At 39.4% G+C, this 17,701-nt stretch overlaps 1 protein-coding gene across 9 annotated transcripts in view; it reads right to left on the bottom strand.

The window, feature by feature from the left end:
* The window catches only part of SATB2 (SATB homeobox 2), a 193,328-nt gene that overhangs the window by 104,935 nt on the left and 70,692 nt on the right, over positions 1–17,701 (bottom strand). For all 9 annotated transcript variants that reach the window (XM_036076657.2, XM_036076658.2, XM_036076654.2 and 6 more), the window contains 2 exons: positions 4,978–5,104; positions 3,677–3,800 (listed from right to left, as the gene is read on the bottom strand). In XM_036076657.2, the coding sequence (XP_035932550.1) occupies positions 3,677–3,800; positions 4,978–5,104 (251 nt within the window). The remainder of the gene's footprint in view (positions 1–3,676; positions 3,801–4,977; positions 5,105–17,701) is intronic.

The raw sequence follows: 17,701 nt of genomic DNA on the forward strand, positions 1-17,701 counted from the left end.
AAGTACTGTTTCACCTTCTCAGACCAAAAATGCATTCTTTTTCACATTATGAAGGTTGAACCTTAAAAAAAATGCATGCACCTGTTCTATGACAACCACAAACAAAATAGGTGGGCTTATCCCCACACTGAAATGCAATCCAGCTATGCAACTGAAGTGAATAATCTAGAATGCTTAAGGTTAATAGCTGTAGGATTAATGCTGGGGTCCATATGACATGTCCATGCTCACTGAGGACTATCCCAGTAAGATTTTCCATAATCACACAGCATACCAGAAGCCTAAATCAAATCTCCCCCAAATTTAAGTAACAGAACTGAGCCCCATTTGATTGAAAATGCACTGGGCATCGACCACCAAATTACTGTATTCACTATTTCTAGTTCAAAACATTTTAGGGCTGCCAAGAACACCATAAAAATAATAAAACTTTACAGTTTATAGCACTTTCTAAAACATTTTTATACTTAATTTATTAAACACAGCAGTGGTTCTCAATCAAGAGTGATTTACTCCCCTCCTAGGACATTTGGCAATGTGTGGAGACATTCTGGTTGTCACAACTGGGGGGAGGGGAGATGGTGGCATGCTACTGGCATCTAGTGGGTAGAGGCCAGGGATGCTGCTACATATCCTGCAATACACAGGGCAGCCCCCGCCCGCCAAGAGTTATCTACCCAAAAGTTAAATAGGGCTAAGCAGAGAACTCCTCCATCAGAACACCAACTTCTTGCAAGACATATATGGTGCTGAATGCTGAGGAAGTGAAGATGAACAAGACATGGGCAGCCCATCAAGTGAGGAGAACTGGCAGGTGGCACTGACAACAGGCTGGGATACGCACTACGACAGGGGTGTGTGAGAGAGGCTACCCGGGGCAGAAGAAGCAACTGCTTCAACTAGGAGGTCAGGGTACTCCCCCAGCAGTGACTTTCCAGCTGGAATGTGCAAGATGACTTCATCAAACAGAGGACAGCACTGCATGCTAGCCGGGAGAAATCGCATATGCAAAAGCAAGCAAGAGTCACCAGCATTGTATGCGGGGCTACCAAAGCCAGAGATTAACATAGTGTGTCTCCCTGGAAGGCCAATCTCACGTGGACAGAAGGCGAATTTCACAGGTAAAGTGATTTTTATGGCATTTTAAAAATATCGAAAACCAGGTATATGGAGTAGAATATAAATTTTGCATGATTTTTTAAAATAACACAAGAAGTTGCATTGAGACTTGCAATGCTAAGGGTACTAGTTAGGTTGCTCTCACCCTCAGGGATATTTTGGTGACATTTGAGCAATGGCAAATGTTCCAAAATAATTAACTCCATGTGTTTGGAGCACAAAGAGGATGCAGGTAAAAGGAAAAAGGCGGCTCTGGTGAGAAACCAGGCTCGACGGTATCATCTTATCAATTCTTACGGGCCATGTTACACAGTCTGCACCTCCTTCAGGCTGGGCAGGAGCCGTCACTGGAGGCTGGGAGAGGAGGAAATGGCAAGGTCTTGGTGCTGGGAAAGCAAGAGACAGGAGAAAGGTTACAGTAACGAGGCAGTTAGGTCTAAACAGGGCAAGGGCAGGAAGGAGGAAGATTTCAGATACGAAGGCAGTAGAATCCACAGGATCAAACTTGAGAGTGACGGAGAAGAAACTTTTTTAGGTTGGGGGGGCAAGTAATGAGAATACAAAATGCGGGGAGAAAGAGGTTTTTATAGTAGGGGTAAAGGTGATCCCATTCAAACCTCAAGACAACCCTGCAAATTATATGAAATATGTATAGATACAGTCATGCCCAGTTTCCAGAGGAAATCAATAAGGCTCCAGAAGTAGATGGGCTTGCCCAGCATCACACATCTAGCAAAAAAGAAGGGAGATGGCAGCCAGGGTGCTCAGCTCCTGATCTGGGTTCTTTCCACTCATGCCGTCTCTCTAGTCACATTTTACAGTTATAACTAAACTTGATCATCACGATAGATCAGTTGTGACCAAATTTCCATTGGCTGTAATAGCCCTGGATACAATTCTGAATTGGTGATATTCAGTTAGGACCTTGTCCACTTCCAAGTGAAGCCCATTTTGATTTCCATGTAAATTCAAGAGACAATTAATCGTGACTGTGAAATTCAGGGCAAATGATTGAATTTTTTTCCCTAAACTGTTCTTTATCAATCTCTGTATATGATCAGAATTAACTTGAAATTCTTATTTTTATGACTTCATAAGCAATCGCATTGGAAGAAATCAAAATCCTAGCAACAAGTGTTGGCACCTACATACTCACCTACACGTGGGTACTGAAATGGCCTGTGTGAAAGCGGTAAGCTCAAGAGCAGGAACACAACCGATGGTCGAGAGATACCAGTGTTCCTTTCTATCTAGCTACCTACTACTCAGGTGCATGCCTTCTTGAGTATTTGGAAGCAAAAATATCAATAGCATGCTTTACCTCACGGGACTTAAAGTCCAAAACATGCTCCATGACACACATAAAAAATATTCAGTTCACACCAACAATATCATGTCTCAATATTAATAGCTGATACTATTAATGGAGCATCATTGTATGCCAGGCACCAGGCCAAGAATTTATGTGATTTATCTCATTCACTCCTCATTATATGACTTAGAACTATTACTATCCTGGTTTTACTGACAAAGAAACAGGCTCATAGAAGTGAGGTCATAGAGGCCTGTAAGCCAGGACATGAATCCAGATCTAACTGATTCCAGAATGCATGCTCTTAACCACCAGGCTTCCTGCTTCCCCCAAAGACTCTATTATCCTAGAACACAGCTCAGGGCACATCAAGTTTCTATGGTTCTTGTCACCTTCCCTTGAACTTGACAGACATGTAATTAGTCCATTGTCTTAAATCAAGTGTAGCAACTCACACAGGAAATGGATTTCCATTCATAGTTTTAAACAATGTCAACTTGAGTTCATGTCATAGCAGTCCTAAGCCACTGACCCTAGCCACCAAAATATTACCTCATCATTAGAAAAAGTGGGTCCTTCGCCCATGAGCACAAATGGAAAAGGCAGCCCTTTCCTACTCTGTTCCTTCCTTTGATCCTGTCTACCTCTTATTTTTGTGGCTTTAGTTTCTCATCAGTTCACTAAAAATGGAGTATCACTTTTTCTCATGATGCATTTTCACATGGCAAATACACTGCAAAATTTATACAAATGTGTATGATGTAAAGATCATCTCTCTTTGCTAGCCAAGGGAAATGCTCAATAAATAAATAAAAAATAATTAAGATGGGTCTGACATGGTTGACTCATTCCACTGACTAAGTAAAGGAATGGTCTGGAGCCTGAGACTTTGCAGGCCAGATCTGGATTAGGATCTCAACTTGCCACTGAGCCTACTGAGCAAGCTTAGGAAGGTAAAGTGCTTCTGAGTCTTGATTTCTTGATCTATAAAATGGAGACACTGGAACCTACCTCCTGTGATATACATGAGAAATATTATGTTATTAACATGAGTTAAAGATTGCAAATGTGAAACGTTTTAATACCTGCCCATTACATCAAAGCTCTCGGTAAGTGATAACTTCTACTCCAAAACAAAGAGCACCAAACCTCCATATTTTTTCCACCTAAAGTGTAGGCCCCTCCTATTACATAGTCCACCAGTGCCTTTCTAGGTTCCCCAAAACCCCACCTGGATATACTGACCTGGGAGAGAGGGCATTCTTTGGCTAATGTGCTCTGGTTCATCTCTTTGAGCAGTTCCTTTAAGGCATTGCGGACTGTGGCATGGTTCCACTGCTCCGCAGGCAAGTCTTCCAACTTCGAACAACTGGGAAACAGAGCAAGAATGAACAACACACAAACCTTAACGGAGGGCCCTGGCTGCAGAGGGTCCAGAGCGTGACAGTCACTCCCGGGTCCTCTGCCAGCAGGGGGAAAACTGTTAAAGCTCAGGGTCTAATGTGGGCCCTGAATGAGGGTAAGGGAGAAAAACTGCTTCCCCAGGACTTGGACCGAGCCCAATTCGGCTTCTTTGTTTTCATACTTGCCTAAGAAAAATAGTCACTTCAGATATGAAGAATTGCTAATATTTTAAAATGTGGTTTTTCCAGTTTGTTGATGAAAATGGCATGGCAATATGATTGTAAACTTCCACAATACAAGTTTAATTATTGGACATCCCTAAGGTTAAATGTAGACAAACAGTCCATCAAATTCAAAGCGTGAAGGTCCACTCCTCACTCTCCTAGAACAATTCAGAGATGTTGTTTTCCTAACCAAAAATAAGAGAGGACACTAAAGCCTTCCTGGACAAGGATGGGGATGTTGGGGTCCTACTAAAGAACAAATACTCTAAAATGAGCAAATTCAAAACCCTTACACTAAAGGACAACATTTCTTAAATCCTATGACTTATAGGCACTTTCCAATACAAGACGCTGCAGAGAACTAGATGCTCTAGAGGCATAACTTGTTCTGGATGCTGTACCTGAAAAAAATCATTTCCAGAACCTCTGCAGGCCACTGAGTGTGCTTCTTTAAGGTGGCCACCAGGAAGGGAAGAAAAAGATACCCAGTGCCAGCACCTTCCTGATAAGCCTGCTACTCGGGGACAGAACTCAGCCCTCAAAACACAAACCTGAAAACAGCAGAAGTGCTTATTCTTCAAATAGTATATGCTAAGCATTTAAACAGAGAACCCATTAAATTAGGGGCTGTGGAAAGTTCCCCTTTAAGGGCCACAGATTTTTAATGATTTATCAAGCTTCCCCTCGGTTACCACTTCACTGCTTCTGAAAACAAAACATAAAACAGTTGGAATGTGGACTATAAAGATGCCTGGTGAAGTGTCCCTCCTTCCCTCCTCTCTCTCCCTTTTTAATTTTTTTTTTCATTTCATCCATGTCTAGAAATTAACAAAGACAGGACGTTCTAATGTCAGCAGCGACTCTGACCGATGGAGCAGCTCCTCGAGTAAGGAAGGGCAGATGTTCAGAGACACCCACCTTTGTAATTGGATTTTCAACGTCACGACATGATAGACATCCTGGAGCATGTCGGCCACCGTGGCGTCGGGTGCATCTGTCACGTAGCTGAGGGGCAGAGGGTTCCACCTCCCCAGCTTGATTATTCCTGCAAAGAGAAGAAAAACACAGTAAACACATTTCTGCTATTTATTAAGCCTTCTCATTGTTTGTTCAGTGTTCAGAAGGTCATTCCATAGTCAACATTCAAGGCCCATTCAGAGATATTTTACAACCCGGTGCAATAACCTATTTCTTTCTGGCTGACAGTTGAGTTAACTATTCAGGAAGATGGGAATGAAAGGATGAAGTTTAATCACGGACAATCAGTTCTTTTATGTTTTCCTGTTTCTTAAATTACTTAGAAAACCATACGGATACTTCCTTCCCCCAAAGTCTTGTTTCACATTCTAACTTAAGACTGATGCTAAATATACCGGACTGCTGATTTCATAGAACAAAAAAAAAAAAAAGAAAAAAAAGCAAGCCTTAAGTAAATATAAGATTTGGTTTTGAATTGTACAAGAAAATTCCTGTGTGTGGGCTCAGCACACACACAGTCACATCCTGACTGTGGTGTGATCCCCAGTGCAAACAGCATTTGGAGCTGATGAAGCAGTTTGAGTTCACTTCCAGATTCGTGTTTCACCAGGCAGAGGGGTTATTTTCCAATAGCACAATGACTGACCACAGATCAGAAACAGCAGAGATGCCTTCAACTTCCTTTTTTTTTTTTTATTTTATTCCTCTGCTCTTTTTAGAGTGACAATGGTACCCATTTCCCTGTGGGTTTCCTGCTGCATATGGTAAACATGCATGACAATGGAGAGAGAATAAAAATCCTGGTCAAACTTGGGCTACATAGAGCAGTGACTTTAGGAATACCCTTGTGACAAGAAGATTCGTGGGACAGCTTCAGCAAAACGTGATGAAAATGCTAACTTATTCACAAGATGGACCCACTTTATCTGGTGCATAAGGGCACATGTAACGATGAAGAAAAATAAAGAAAAACCCATTCGAAAACGCAGTGTAACAAAAATTTTATTTGTATGCAATGAAAAACCCAATGGTCCCCAAGATGTCAGAAATTGTCACACATAAGAAACAGCTGTTTTAGTGAAAGAAAAGGAACAGAATCTTTTTTGGACAATACAGGTGAGTCCAACTGCACTGTTCTTTCAAAATATTTTTTATCGTCAAAGACAGAGAACACCTGTATACCCAAGTGAACTTCTAAAAGCTTCACAAAATAATGCTTTATAGCTATCGAGTAAAATTCCAATAATAGGAAATGAACTTTCCGGTCAGGGCACGTCCTGTCCAAGATGAAATAAATGAATGCGCAATGCTTGACATAATGCTTGAAAACAGGGAATAAACAGAACAAAAATATTAAAATGATGCACTGTTTCAGTATTAAGATTTAACAATCTGGTGCTGAATATGCCGCAGTATAAATAGTGCCTGGACTCAGATCCAATAAAGTAACACAGCTCTCATTCATAGTACCGTATGTCTCCAGTTCTGGCTCCTTAAGTCACATTTCACTTGCCAAGAAAAGCTGTTTTCTTGTGGGGATAGTTTTGCTAACATTCTCTCTCATGACAATGAAAAGTGCACAGCAACGCAGCATAAAGTAGCCGTGAAGTGAACATCCAGGGCCCACTGGACAGCCACCCGGAGAGAGGCTGGGTCTGCTGTCTTGCTTCTTTGACTCCTTCTGATCTTTGAAAATTACTAAAAAAGATAACATATAATGTGTCTAACATATTTCCTTTTTAAAAAAAAATCACTACATAATTTTAAATTCCTTTAAAAAAATCATTATCATGATAGCCCGTTGAGTATAAATCGGCCATATTCTAAAAACATGGTATATTTCATTATAAGAGATTGGAAGGAGGGAAAAGTGAAGTCAGCAATTGCACCCTGCACCCTATGACAGACAAGTAGAAGAAGCCGACTGTGTGGGTCATTTTGGTGACGAAGAATACAAAGGTAACACGAAGCCCACAACTCCTGCCAACTGCCAAGCACATGCTCGAGGAGGTTCCCCCAAGCTGCTGTGTGTCTGTGGGTCACTGCTCTTTCCTTTTTATTGCTGAGTAGTGTTCCGCTGTAGGAATAGACCACACTGCAGTCAGACACAACAGAGGATCTCTGCAGGATTTAATTTATATAAAATACAAGAACAGGCAAGACTACAGGACTAATCTATGGGGACTGAAGTCAGAAAGTGGGTACCTCTGGACAGCAGGGGCAAGTGACTGGAAGGAAATGTAAAGGGATTTTCTTGTTTTGGCTGCTGGTTGCATGGGCATAAAAATTGTCAAATTCATCAAATGCAACACTTAATATGCATACATTTTACTGTACATAAATTGTATCTCAATACAAAAAAGGGTATTGGGGGAGGGATCTCTGCAGGAAATGACAGACAAATCACTCTACTGGAAAACAGTAATCTCCATTTAGGTAAATTCTCTCCCCACCTTGATGAGCTGGAAGGAGACTTGTCTGGGCTGGAATGAGACACACACAGGTGTCTTCACAACACTTAATACCTCCACAGAGAGCAGCTGCTACAGGTTGGTTTCTACATCTTGGAAGAGAGCTGCTGACACATGCTATTTTCAGGCAATGGGAAGTGGCATGTGCTTTTGCTTTTTTACACCATATTGAATAACCTGCATGGTCCTGGAAGTCACTTTCTTTGCTCTTCTATCTACCAGGGTCTGCAGGTGCAACATCTGCTAGGACAGCTATGTCTAGAAGACTGCTCTCCTCCAGCCAGGCAGGGACATGACATAACTCTTTTTTAAAAGCCTTTCCTCCAAACATGGTCTTTGTCTAATGCATGAACCCTCTTTGGAAATGCATCCCTTAGATACAGTCTTCCTTCCCCAACACAAAACAGACAAAAATATTACTTGGGCTAGAAGTCAAATGTTAATTGAGGAAATCAAACTGGGAAGCACTATAACATAGTGACTAAGAACGCAGGCTTCCAAGTGAAATTGCCTCTGTTCACACCCTGGCTCCTCCACCTACCATGTAACCCCAGAAAGTGACTTAATTTCTCCATACCTCAATCCTCTCTCTAAAAAATGGAACAGTAAAAGTATTGACCTCATTGGAATATTGTGCAGATTAAATGTAAAGCCCTTAGTACAGAGCCCGGATATAATTAATCTCAACAATTAGCTGTTTACAGCAATTATTTAGACATTTTTAATGCTTCTTTTAAAAAAGACATAGTCAACTTATGACTCAAGTTTTTTCGTTTTTTTTTTTAATTACTTCATTATCTTTCAATCTTTAATTGGGTCATGTGCCTCTAAAAGGCCCTCATTATTTTAAATCAAAAAGGAGGACTGCACATCAGTTGTCTCTCCCTCACCTTCCAAGACCTCCCCGCTGCCTCCTCCCCATTCATCTCTTCCATCCTTGCCCTTTGGTGCCTCCCTTCCTTTCACCTAGAAGTAGGTTCAGATCTCCCCTACTTTAAAAGTAACAGAAACATGACAACAGTCTCATTCCCTTCAGTCTCTCATTTTTTTAAAGCACCACCAGATGTACCAGAAGTGCATGTCCAATTCTCCATCAGACTTTCACCGCCTAGATATCTATTTTCAACTCTTTCCAAGAGGAAATGGAAGTTCAGAAGGGTTGCATTACCTTCAGTGGTACCACCAAGGCAATAACTAAACCCAGATTCACTTCACATACCATACTCTCACTCTTCTTAGTATCCTGTAAGTCACAGTGGTTCAAGTGCAAAGCACAGAAGATTAGAAAAGAGCCTGGCTCCAACTTTGGAAGGCCCTGAGTGCCCGACTCAGAAGCACACTGGGTCAGAGGTCAGGGGCGAGGCCTGGAGTGCAGCCTCCTCTGCTTGGTAGCTGTCGGACTTTGGGGGAGTTGTGTCATCTCTCCAAGTCTCTGTTTCCATTATCTGTAAAATGGGGCTAAAAACAATGCCTACCCTTGAGGGGTGTCATGAGGCTTTAAACGAGAATGAGAATTTAGCACTAGGATTGACCCAAATGAATCTCAGTAAACATTAAGGGGTGGAAATAGATCCTGGGGAGTTTTTTAGTGTAGATGTAACACCACCAAAGCGAAGTGATAGGAAGATTACCCTCCAGTGAATGCAGGTGGATTAAAAGAAGGCAACATTCTAAGGGGGGAAAATGAGCTGAGAAATCCAGACAGGTGTGTCTAAATATAATCATTAACAGCCTCCTCCTCGCTCCCTCCACAGAGGGATACATTCCCACCGAATGTTACAGTCCAGGAAGAACAGGCTATGGGCCGGCTGGGGAGATCTGACTTGCAGTGCTGGAGAAACCTCAATATAAACAGCCTAACTCTAAGTATACGAATAGAATTTTCAACCCTCACACTTCATGAGTAGGCTTTACAACCGCTATCTGAAAAGTGAAAAACTAATGATTACATTAGATAGTACTACGTGCATGTACACACACAGCTCAAGCCCAGCCAGGCACACAGTAAATGCTCAATAAATGACAAGCCCCATTTCTTCCCTGAATACACTTCACACTCTCACTGTGAAATACTGATCCCCAACATTCACTTCTAGAAATGGTACATATTCTTCAAAATCTCCCTGAAAATAATTCCAACCCTGATCAACCCAGCCTTTTCCCTACGTAGCATTGCAGGAAATATTCTTGGTCAGTCTGTGTATCTTATAAAGAACTTACTTTATCACAATACCCCTTTATGTTACTTTACAGTTTGTGAAGTGTGTGTGTGTGTGTGTGTGTGCGTGTTTCCCCCAAAGCATTAGTTCAGCCTCAGGAGGAGAGCAAGGCATCAGTATTCTACCTGGAAGTGAGCTGAAGAGCTCCTCGTCAAGCACATCAGTTGATGACAGCCAGGCAAGTTTTCTAGCTACTGGACCAAAAATCTTTCTTCTCAGCTCTGCTCATGTGCCAATGCTCAACCACATAAGGGGCCTCTGGAGAGACTGGTCATGGCTTGTCCACAGTCACACATCAGACAGGGTCTTGATATTTAAACAACGGAATGTAGGAGACCAATGAGCAAACAGGTGACAGGCCCAAAAGACTGAAAAGCCAGCTACACTTGAGACTTCTCTAGAAAAAAATGATCTCCCACAACAGTGCCACTTCAGACAAACACTTCCCAAATCGTCTTTCCTATTTCCAAGGAATTTATCATCTGCAAACATTTACAAAATGCCTGGTGCTGAGGACTATTACAGATGCAGTTTCAAGGTCTCTGAGTCACAGATTATGGGACTTTATTTGGGGTTTTAAATTCATAAAAATGTTAACATGACTGAATCGAGCACAATATAAATAAAACTGTTTCTATCCAGACAAACCTGTTTGCTAAAATACAAAGGACCTATATGCACTCTTTGTGTAATGCCTTTAGACCAAATAACAAAATGCAATTGTAGGTAAATTTCTCATTACCGATGTAAAATTAGGCTGGGAATGGAGGCAATTTTTGTCTAAAATTAAAAACATGCAGTAATGGAAACCAGTTCTTTACTCTCTCAATGCAGTATTCTGCCAGAGTCAAAGAGTTGACATATCACAAAAAGAAATCTCAAGAAAGTGGTTTGTGCTCATGTTTGTTATTTCTATCAGTTTGTAAACTATCTCAAGGAAATCAAGTATTATTCCCGTAGATATGTAACTCATATCATTAGTATTATTTACCTCTAACTATATGAAAAGAGAGCGGTGATAACACACAATATAGTTCATCAATATTTGATTCAAGTTTTTAGAAAGTCAATCACTTCTGGGGATAAAATAAAATGTGATAATACAATATAATCAATAAAATAGAAAGATTGTATTAAGCACTAATCATCCATTCATTCAACAAATTTTTCTTTTGTTTCTCTAGCACAATTCACTAAGATGCAAAGATAACCCTTATACACACTATCCCTGTAATTCTGGAGCTCGCAAATGAGTAGAGAAGCTTATTACTACTCTCTCTCTCTCTCTATATATATATAGTAGTGAAACCACTCTTAAAAGAAACCAAAATGACAGCATTTACCCCCTGTGCCTCAAAAATGACAAACATTTACTTCATGAAGACCTGCAACAAATTGCCTGGGAAGTACGTGAGAATAATTCTCACGGTTTGCCGTGGCATATAGATACATGCTGATAATATAGGTATATACTGGGTGTACTATAGAATAAAGCCCACAAATCAATCTGTGAGACAGATACGGGAAGCTAGCAATATATCAGCAGTATTCTTATAATACAGCTCAATAAATAACTTTCTTTTATTCGAGGTGCATTTTAACATTAATTTTCAAAGCAAAGTGAAAACCCAGCCTGGGGAGAGAAAAAAAAAAAAAAACGAGACAAAGGCTGGGGTTTATATACCTCATAACTCCCTGCAAAAGATCTTAGCAAAGGAGTATCAATAAAAAACCCCAACCTCAGAACTAAGCCTCGGGGCTTCTGGTTCACGGTATTATTTCCGCAATACACCAACTGCTGACGGGGCCCCTTGTAGAAACGGGAGAACTCATGACGTTGATTGCATCAGTTTATCCTCCTTCAGTGGCCGTGTCCCTATGGGATAGCATATAATTTTCTGTTGTTCAGCTATGCTTTGTTAAAGAAATTAAAAACTGTCTGTCCCATATAATAAGAACATAGAATTATTTAGCCATAAATCAGTTCACATGAAATCACTACCCAGCAGTACATAATAACTCAGCCTGGGTTTCTAACTTGGGCCTGACTGTGGTATATCATCAAACTTTAGCAGCAGAAAGGCATAAATTGTAGTTATTATTGTTAAACCTGTGGTGGGGGTGACTTCTCAATGAGGAAAGAGAAAAGAGGCAAAACAGAGATGGTTTCTAAAGTACCCAGGTCTTCTTTCATGCATCGCTTTCCCATACCCCAATAAAACTTAGTGGGACTCTTCTACAGCTTTTGCTCTGATTTTATTTTATTTTATTTTTAAAGATTTATTTATTTATTTATTTATTTATTTCAGAGAGAGAGAGCACAAGCAAGGGGAGCAGGAGAGGGAGAAGTGGGCTCCCTGCTAAGCAAGAAGCCTGATGCAGGGCTCGATCCCAGGACTGCAGGGCTCGATCCCAGGACCCTGGGATCATGACCTGAGCCGAAGGTAGCTGCTTAACCGACTGAGCCACCCAGGCGCCACTCTGCTCTGATTTTAAAGACTATATTTCAAATGTTTTGTATTGGGGTAAAAGTAAATAGAAAATGAAATAGCATTCTTCTGGCATTTTACATTATTCAGGTGCCATTATAACTTATGTGAATTTATGAAACCTCAAAACACACTTGTCTGGGAACTTACAATACACTTAATCCTATGTTTATAACAATACAAAAGAAATCAATAGACAAAAATAAATAATTCAATGATTCAGAATAAATGTTGAAGCCATACTGTTAGATAAATTTATCTAAAAATCAATAGACACACACACACCACACACTGCATGCTCACCTGCAACAATTCAGGTATTTTTGACAAACACAAACAAGGTGGTTTTTTTTTTATTCTTTAATAACATTAACTTTTATTCTTAAATAATACCTGTATCTTTCAGGAGATAGTATTATCAGGAATATCATTAGCATTAAAAAACTGAAATACGGAGCACCTGCCTGGCTCAGTCAGTAGAGCACGTGACTCTTGATCTTGGGGCCATGAGTTCGAGCCCCACGTTGGGGGTAGAGTTTATTTTTAAAGAAGACTGAAATGTGAATTTCAGAGCACTTTCTGAATAAACTATAGTGAGATACAGCTGTCTACCAATCTCTTCTGCAGCTGATCACCCCCTTGTGCTACAGAAACATTCTACTTAAAAAATATATACAGTAACATTTGGTGCCTTGTAATTCTATACATGGTTTTTACATTTTGCAGCATAAAGATTTTGTCTCATGTAATAGACGCTGCTTCACATTTGGGAAACGTTATGTTATAACCCTGACTTTTATTAGATTATTTAATATAAGCACTAAGTAACTAGACTAAATTAATAAAGACCCTATTAAAAAAAACAGAGAGAGAGAACAAAATTATTCCACAAATTAAATAAAACTTTCTGAAGTTGGTATTTTAAAAACCTTTATTTAATTTTCAAAATTCCAATTCTTCTGAAAAACAGCCAAAATATTGGTCAGGATATGAAAAAAATATGGTTGGCATTTAGTTATTTGTTTCATAAGAGTGCCATTCAAAACTATTACATGGGGAAAGAGGACAAATGAGAAAGAAAAGTGTTATGAGAAATTATTTGGGATCAGTTCTAAGCTTCTGACACTGGTTAAAAATTATTTCATCTGGAATATATTTTCTTATTATTGTTCTCAGTTTAATCACTATCTAAAAGAGTTTCAAATTACAGGATTAATTTTGGCAGGTAACACAAACTTCTCCTTTTTTTCCTCCTTTCTATTCAGAAATACATTTGCATAAAAAGATTTCTCTCTAGCATTTGTCCCCCTAAAATATCTTCAATAATCAAAGACACAAGGGAAAAAGTATACTCTTTTAAACATACTTTGCCACATTCTAGCAGATGCTATTCATAACTTATGTTTAGCCAGTGTTTCTGCATCCTCTGGGGTAAGAAGTATCCACTGAAGATCTAAAAATACAGTTGCTGCACATATTTCCCATCCTAATTAATTACATGTATTCTTTTCAGATTGGAGCTCCAATGTTGCAGTAAGTTTTCCTGATGACCTAGCTTTCCAGGTACATACTCCATCAATGGGCTTAAGACCCTAACAATAAAAAAAAAAATAAAAAAAGAAAAAAGACCCTTGGAAACCCTATCAACTGCATGCTCCCATTATATATTCCAGAATTGTCCCTCAGGCATATTCTGTTTCCTATAATTTAAGGTTACATAATATCTGATCTTAAGGGCAATATTATGATGGCATGTTGATTATCAAAGAAAATGTTGCCATATAATATGCAGGCAAAAAGTATACTCATTTATGTTGTACATTTTTATTCCTGTGCCAACTAATCTGATTTCACAGTAATTTGTTAAGAAACTATAAGACATGGAAGCAAATATGGCTGTAACTATTACAAAATGGCAACTGCTTTTGGTTTGGAGGTGTTTTGTTTTGTTTCCTTTTGTTTTGTTTTGTTTGGGGTTCCTTTAAGAACATTTTAATAATTTTTGCTTTCAATACATCTTCATACATACTCTACAATTACATCTAATAATGTACACAGTTTACAAGTTTCAGAGAGCTCCCCTTGAAAGAAGTTCTGAAAATTCCTTGATTTCCATTTTTGGGGGAAATGTACAGCAAACCACACTTCTAAATATGGCACTACCATTTTAATGGCTATGATATAGAAGCCAAGGGTCCAATACATAGGTGCTTGCTCATTAGGCAAATGTTTTTGAATTGAAACAGAGGTAGATATGTAGCCACAACATAAGCACTGGTGATGAATAATGACAACAGTCTATCTGAGCCCCCTAAAATATTCAGCCATGTTAGAAAAATGCCATATAAATCAATGGGCAACTGAACTGTGGTAGACACCTAGCAATCATTCTTGACAAGATGTCTAGTTATCCCATGGTAGCTGGGCTGAACAGCTGGACATGATCTGGAGGATAGGGGAAGGTCAAAAATGGATTATTTTTTCCTCCCATTTCCAGGACTTTGCAGTTTAGTGAGGACTGTGCTGTTGAGAGTGGTCAGATGAAGTGAATGGGTTCCAAATTCATCCCTAGAGCAGTCGTGAGCCCTACCCTGACTTCTGGAACATAAAGCTCCAGGGGTAGATCCCAGAAGATGCGAAAGATGAACCAAGTTTGAGAAGCACTGCCCAAGTTGTCCAGTATAAAAATGAGGACCTGTAGTAGGGGAAAAAAATCAATCCTCTGACTTTCAAGAGAAGGGCAAAGAGACCACAAGAATCCCAGGTTCCTTTTTTCCGACTCACCAGCAAATATTCACATATTTGTCAAGTACAGTAAGTGAAGAGAAAGGAGAAAGTTATGGCATGTGAGAAGAAAAATGGGGTCAGGAGTGCACTGTAACTGTTTCTTTTTAAATTTGCAGGATTGGCATAGGCTAAATAGGTAAAAGCAGGAAAAAAAAATGGTTCCCCATATATACATAAACTCCGAATCTCTTTACTTTACTTAGACTATATGCCACCAGAAAGCAAGGGCCACGTCATTAACTGCTTTATACAACACTAGCTACAGCCCCATAAGCATAAGGAGACCTAAAATACAGTGTGTATGTGTGTGTGTGTGTGTGTGTGTGTGTGTGTGTGTGTGAGAGAGTCACATAACAAGAAAGCCACTTTGTCTAAAAGAGCAGCAGACCCGAGAATCAGGATATTTAGGGTTGGTCTTAGATCTGCCCCCTGTCAGCTGTAGCTCGCACCTATAGGCAGCCCATTTAACTTCTCTGGTCCCCTATTTTCTCTTCCATAAAATGGGGATTTAAAAGCAAAAACAATAAAAACACCGCCACCAATAACAAAAAAAAAATTCCCCTGTCTGACTCACAAAATGGTAATTATAATAAAACATGAGCTAAATACTCAAAATTATAAAGCATTGTATAAACACATGCTGGTATTCATGAATTGTAAGTTAACATAAAAGAGGTAAGCTTTGCATTTTTTTAGAATGCTTTTAAGGGAAAGTTTCCTTTACTTAAGCAAAAACATGAATCTTCTAAAATGTCACTGGCTACTATGGCAAGTCATCTGATGTAATCAAAAGAATCTGGAGCAAGTCACTTAATCTCTCTGAGCCTCCATTTTACCATCTTTAGGAAAGACTGCAATCTGAGAGGTGTTAGGAACTGCATCTCACCACATGCCTTCTACTGCAAAGCATCCCAGAGATGGATGGATGTATAGATAAAACGTAGGAAGGGAGGTAGGAAGCCAGGAAGGAAGAGGGATAGGGGGAGGGAAGAAAGAAGGGAAGGAGGGTGGGCCACTCTGCCATAACCCACGGGCAGCACTAGGTTACTTTGCAGGTTCACCTGATGTTCCCTACCAAGACTCTGTCCCCAGCATCCTGCTAACCCCCAACAAGCAGAAAAATGAGCTCCTACACTCTTAGCACCTTGGATATCCAGGAAGACCAGCACAAGAGATATTCTAGACAGCTGCTGAAGGCACAAAGAAAGAAAGGCCTGAGGGGCTAAAAGCCTCAAATCAAACTTTCTCATGGAATCCATGTCACCCCCAGAGACTTATTGATGATCTCCCCCTTGTAACTCTGACATTCTAAATCAAAACACTACCCGAATACTTTGGGGCCCAGTAATGGTGGTTTTGATTACTGTCATTTTAAACACACATTAAGCCTTCAAAACTGTGAAAATAAACTCAACATTGAATTGGTGGGTTGATTTTTCTTTCATTAAAATTCTACTTTTCTATTAAAAAAATGGCAAGCACCCAGCTTTTTGTTTCTCAGGGAGGGCTCATTTTTAAACTTTCAAAGTATAGTAAACAACTTTTAAATTCAGGATAACTGAAGGTCTGCCAGTTGGTGAACAAAACAACAATGGCTTTCACATCAACCAAAAAAGGGAATGTGGCTCAATCAGGACTTTTTCTAACTGAATATCATTTTGCCAACTGTACTTCTTACTAAAATAACGAAAGCTGGTGCCTACAGACTACTAATGGACTACTACTTGAATAAATATAATTATGTTCATTACTTCTTTACACTAAAATTATTAGCTAAGACTAACTTCCCCAGGGATTCTTTTATGTTAATGAAAGACAATAACACAACCGTTAGTACAAGATACTCTCAGATCAATTTTGTACTTCCATAGACCAAACAGAAGAAACAAATTGTTTATATGCCTCCACAAATAAGTAATTTCCTCTCCTTAAAGATACATTTGTACAGATCTTCCTCGATTTACAATGGGGTTATGTCCTGACAAACGTATCATAAGTTGAAAATATTCTAAGTTGAAAATGCCTTTAAAACACCTACCCTACCAAACATCATAGCTTAGCCTAGCCCACCGTAAATGTGCTCAGAATGCTTACATTAGCCTACAGTTGGGCAAAATCACCTAACAAAAAACCTATTTTATAATAATGTTGAAAATCTCATGCAACTTACTGAATACTGTACTGAACATGAAAAACATAATGGCTATCTGGATATGGAACAATTGCAGATGCGTCAGTTGCTTACCCTGCTGATCGTGGGGGCTGACTGGCAGCTGCAGCTTGCAGTCATTTTTAGTTGTTCAATAGTGTATTATTATATTCACTTTATAACTATTCATCAAAAAACTGTGTGTTTAGTTTACGCTTACCATGGGATTGCTATGTTAGTACACTAGAAGAAAGTAATCACCCAAGTCATCCAATTAAATGATTAACCAAGTTATCACATTAAATTTAAGTCATACCATAAACAAATAATAAGTTATTAGTTTTTAAGTTCTAATATAATACTTTTCGGTATGATTCACAGTAAGTTAAACTTATTTAAGTTGAATGCTCACAGACATTTATTTATCAATTTGTGGTTCTTATACACTTGGAAACATCTCAAAACCAGTCATATTCAATCAGTCAGGGACTATCTCATTCATCTGAATGCCCTAGCCTTCTGACTGACACTTAGTAGATGCTAAAAAAA

This window comes from Halichoerus grypus, chromosome 4 (assembly GCF_964656455.1).
Source record: "Halichoerus grypus chromosome 4, mHalGry1.hap1.1, whole genome shotgun sequence".
NCBI lineage: Eukaryota > Metazoa > Chordata > Mammalia > Carnivora > Phocidae > Halichoerus > Halichoerus grypus.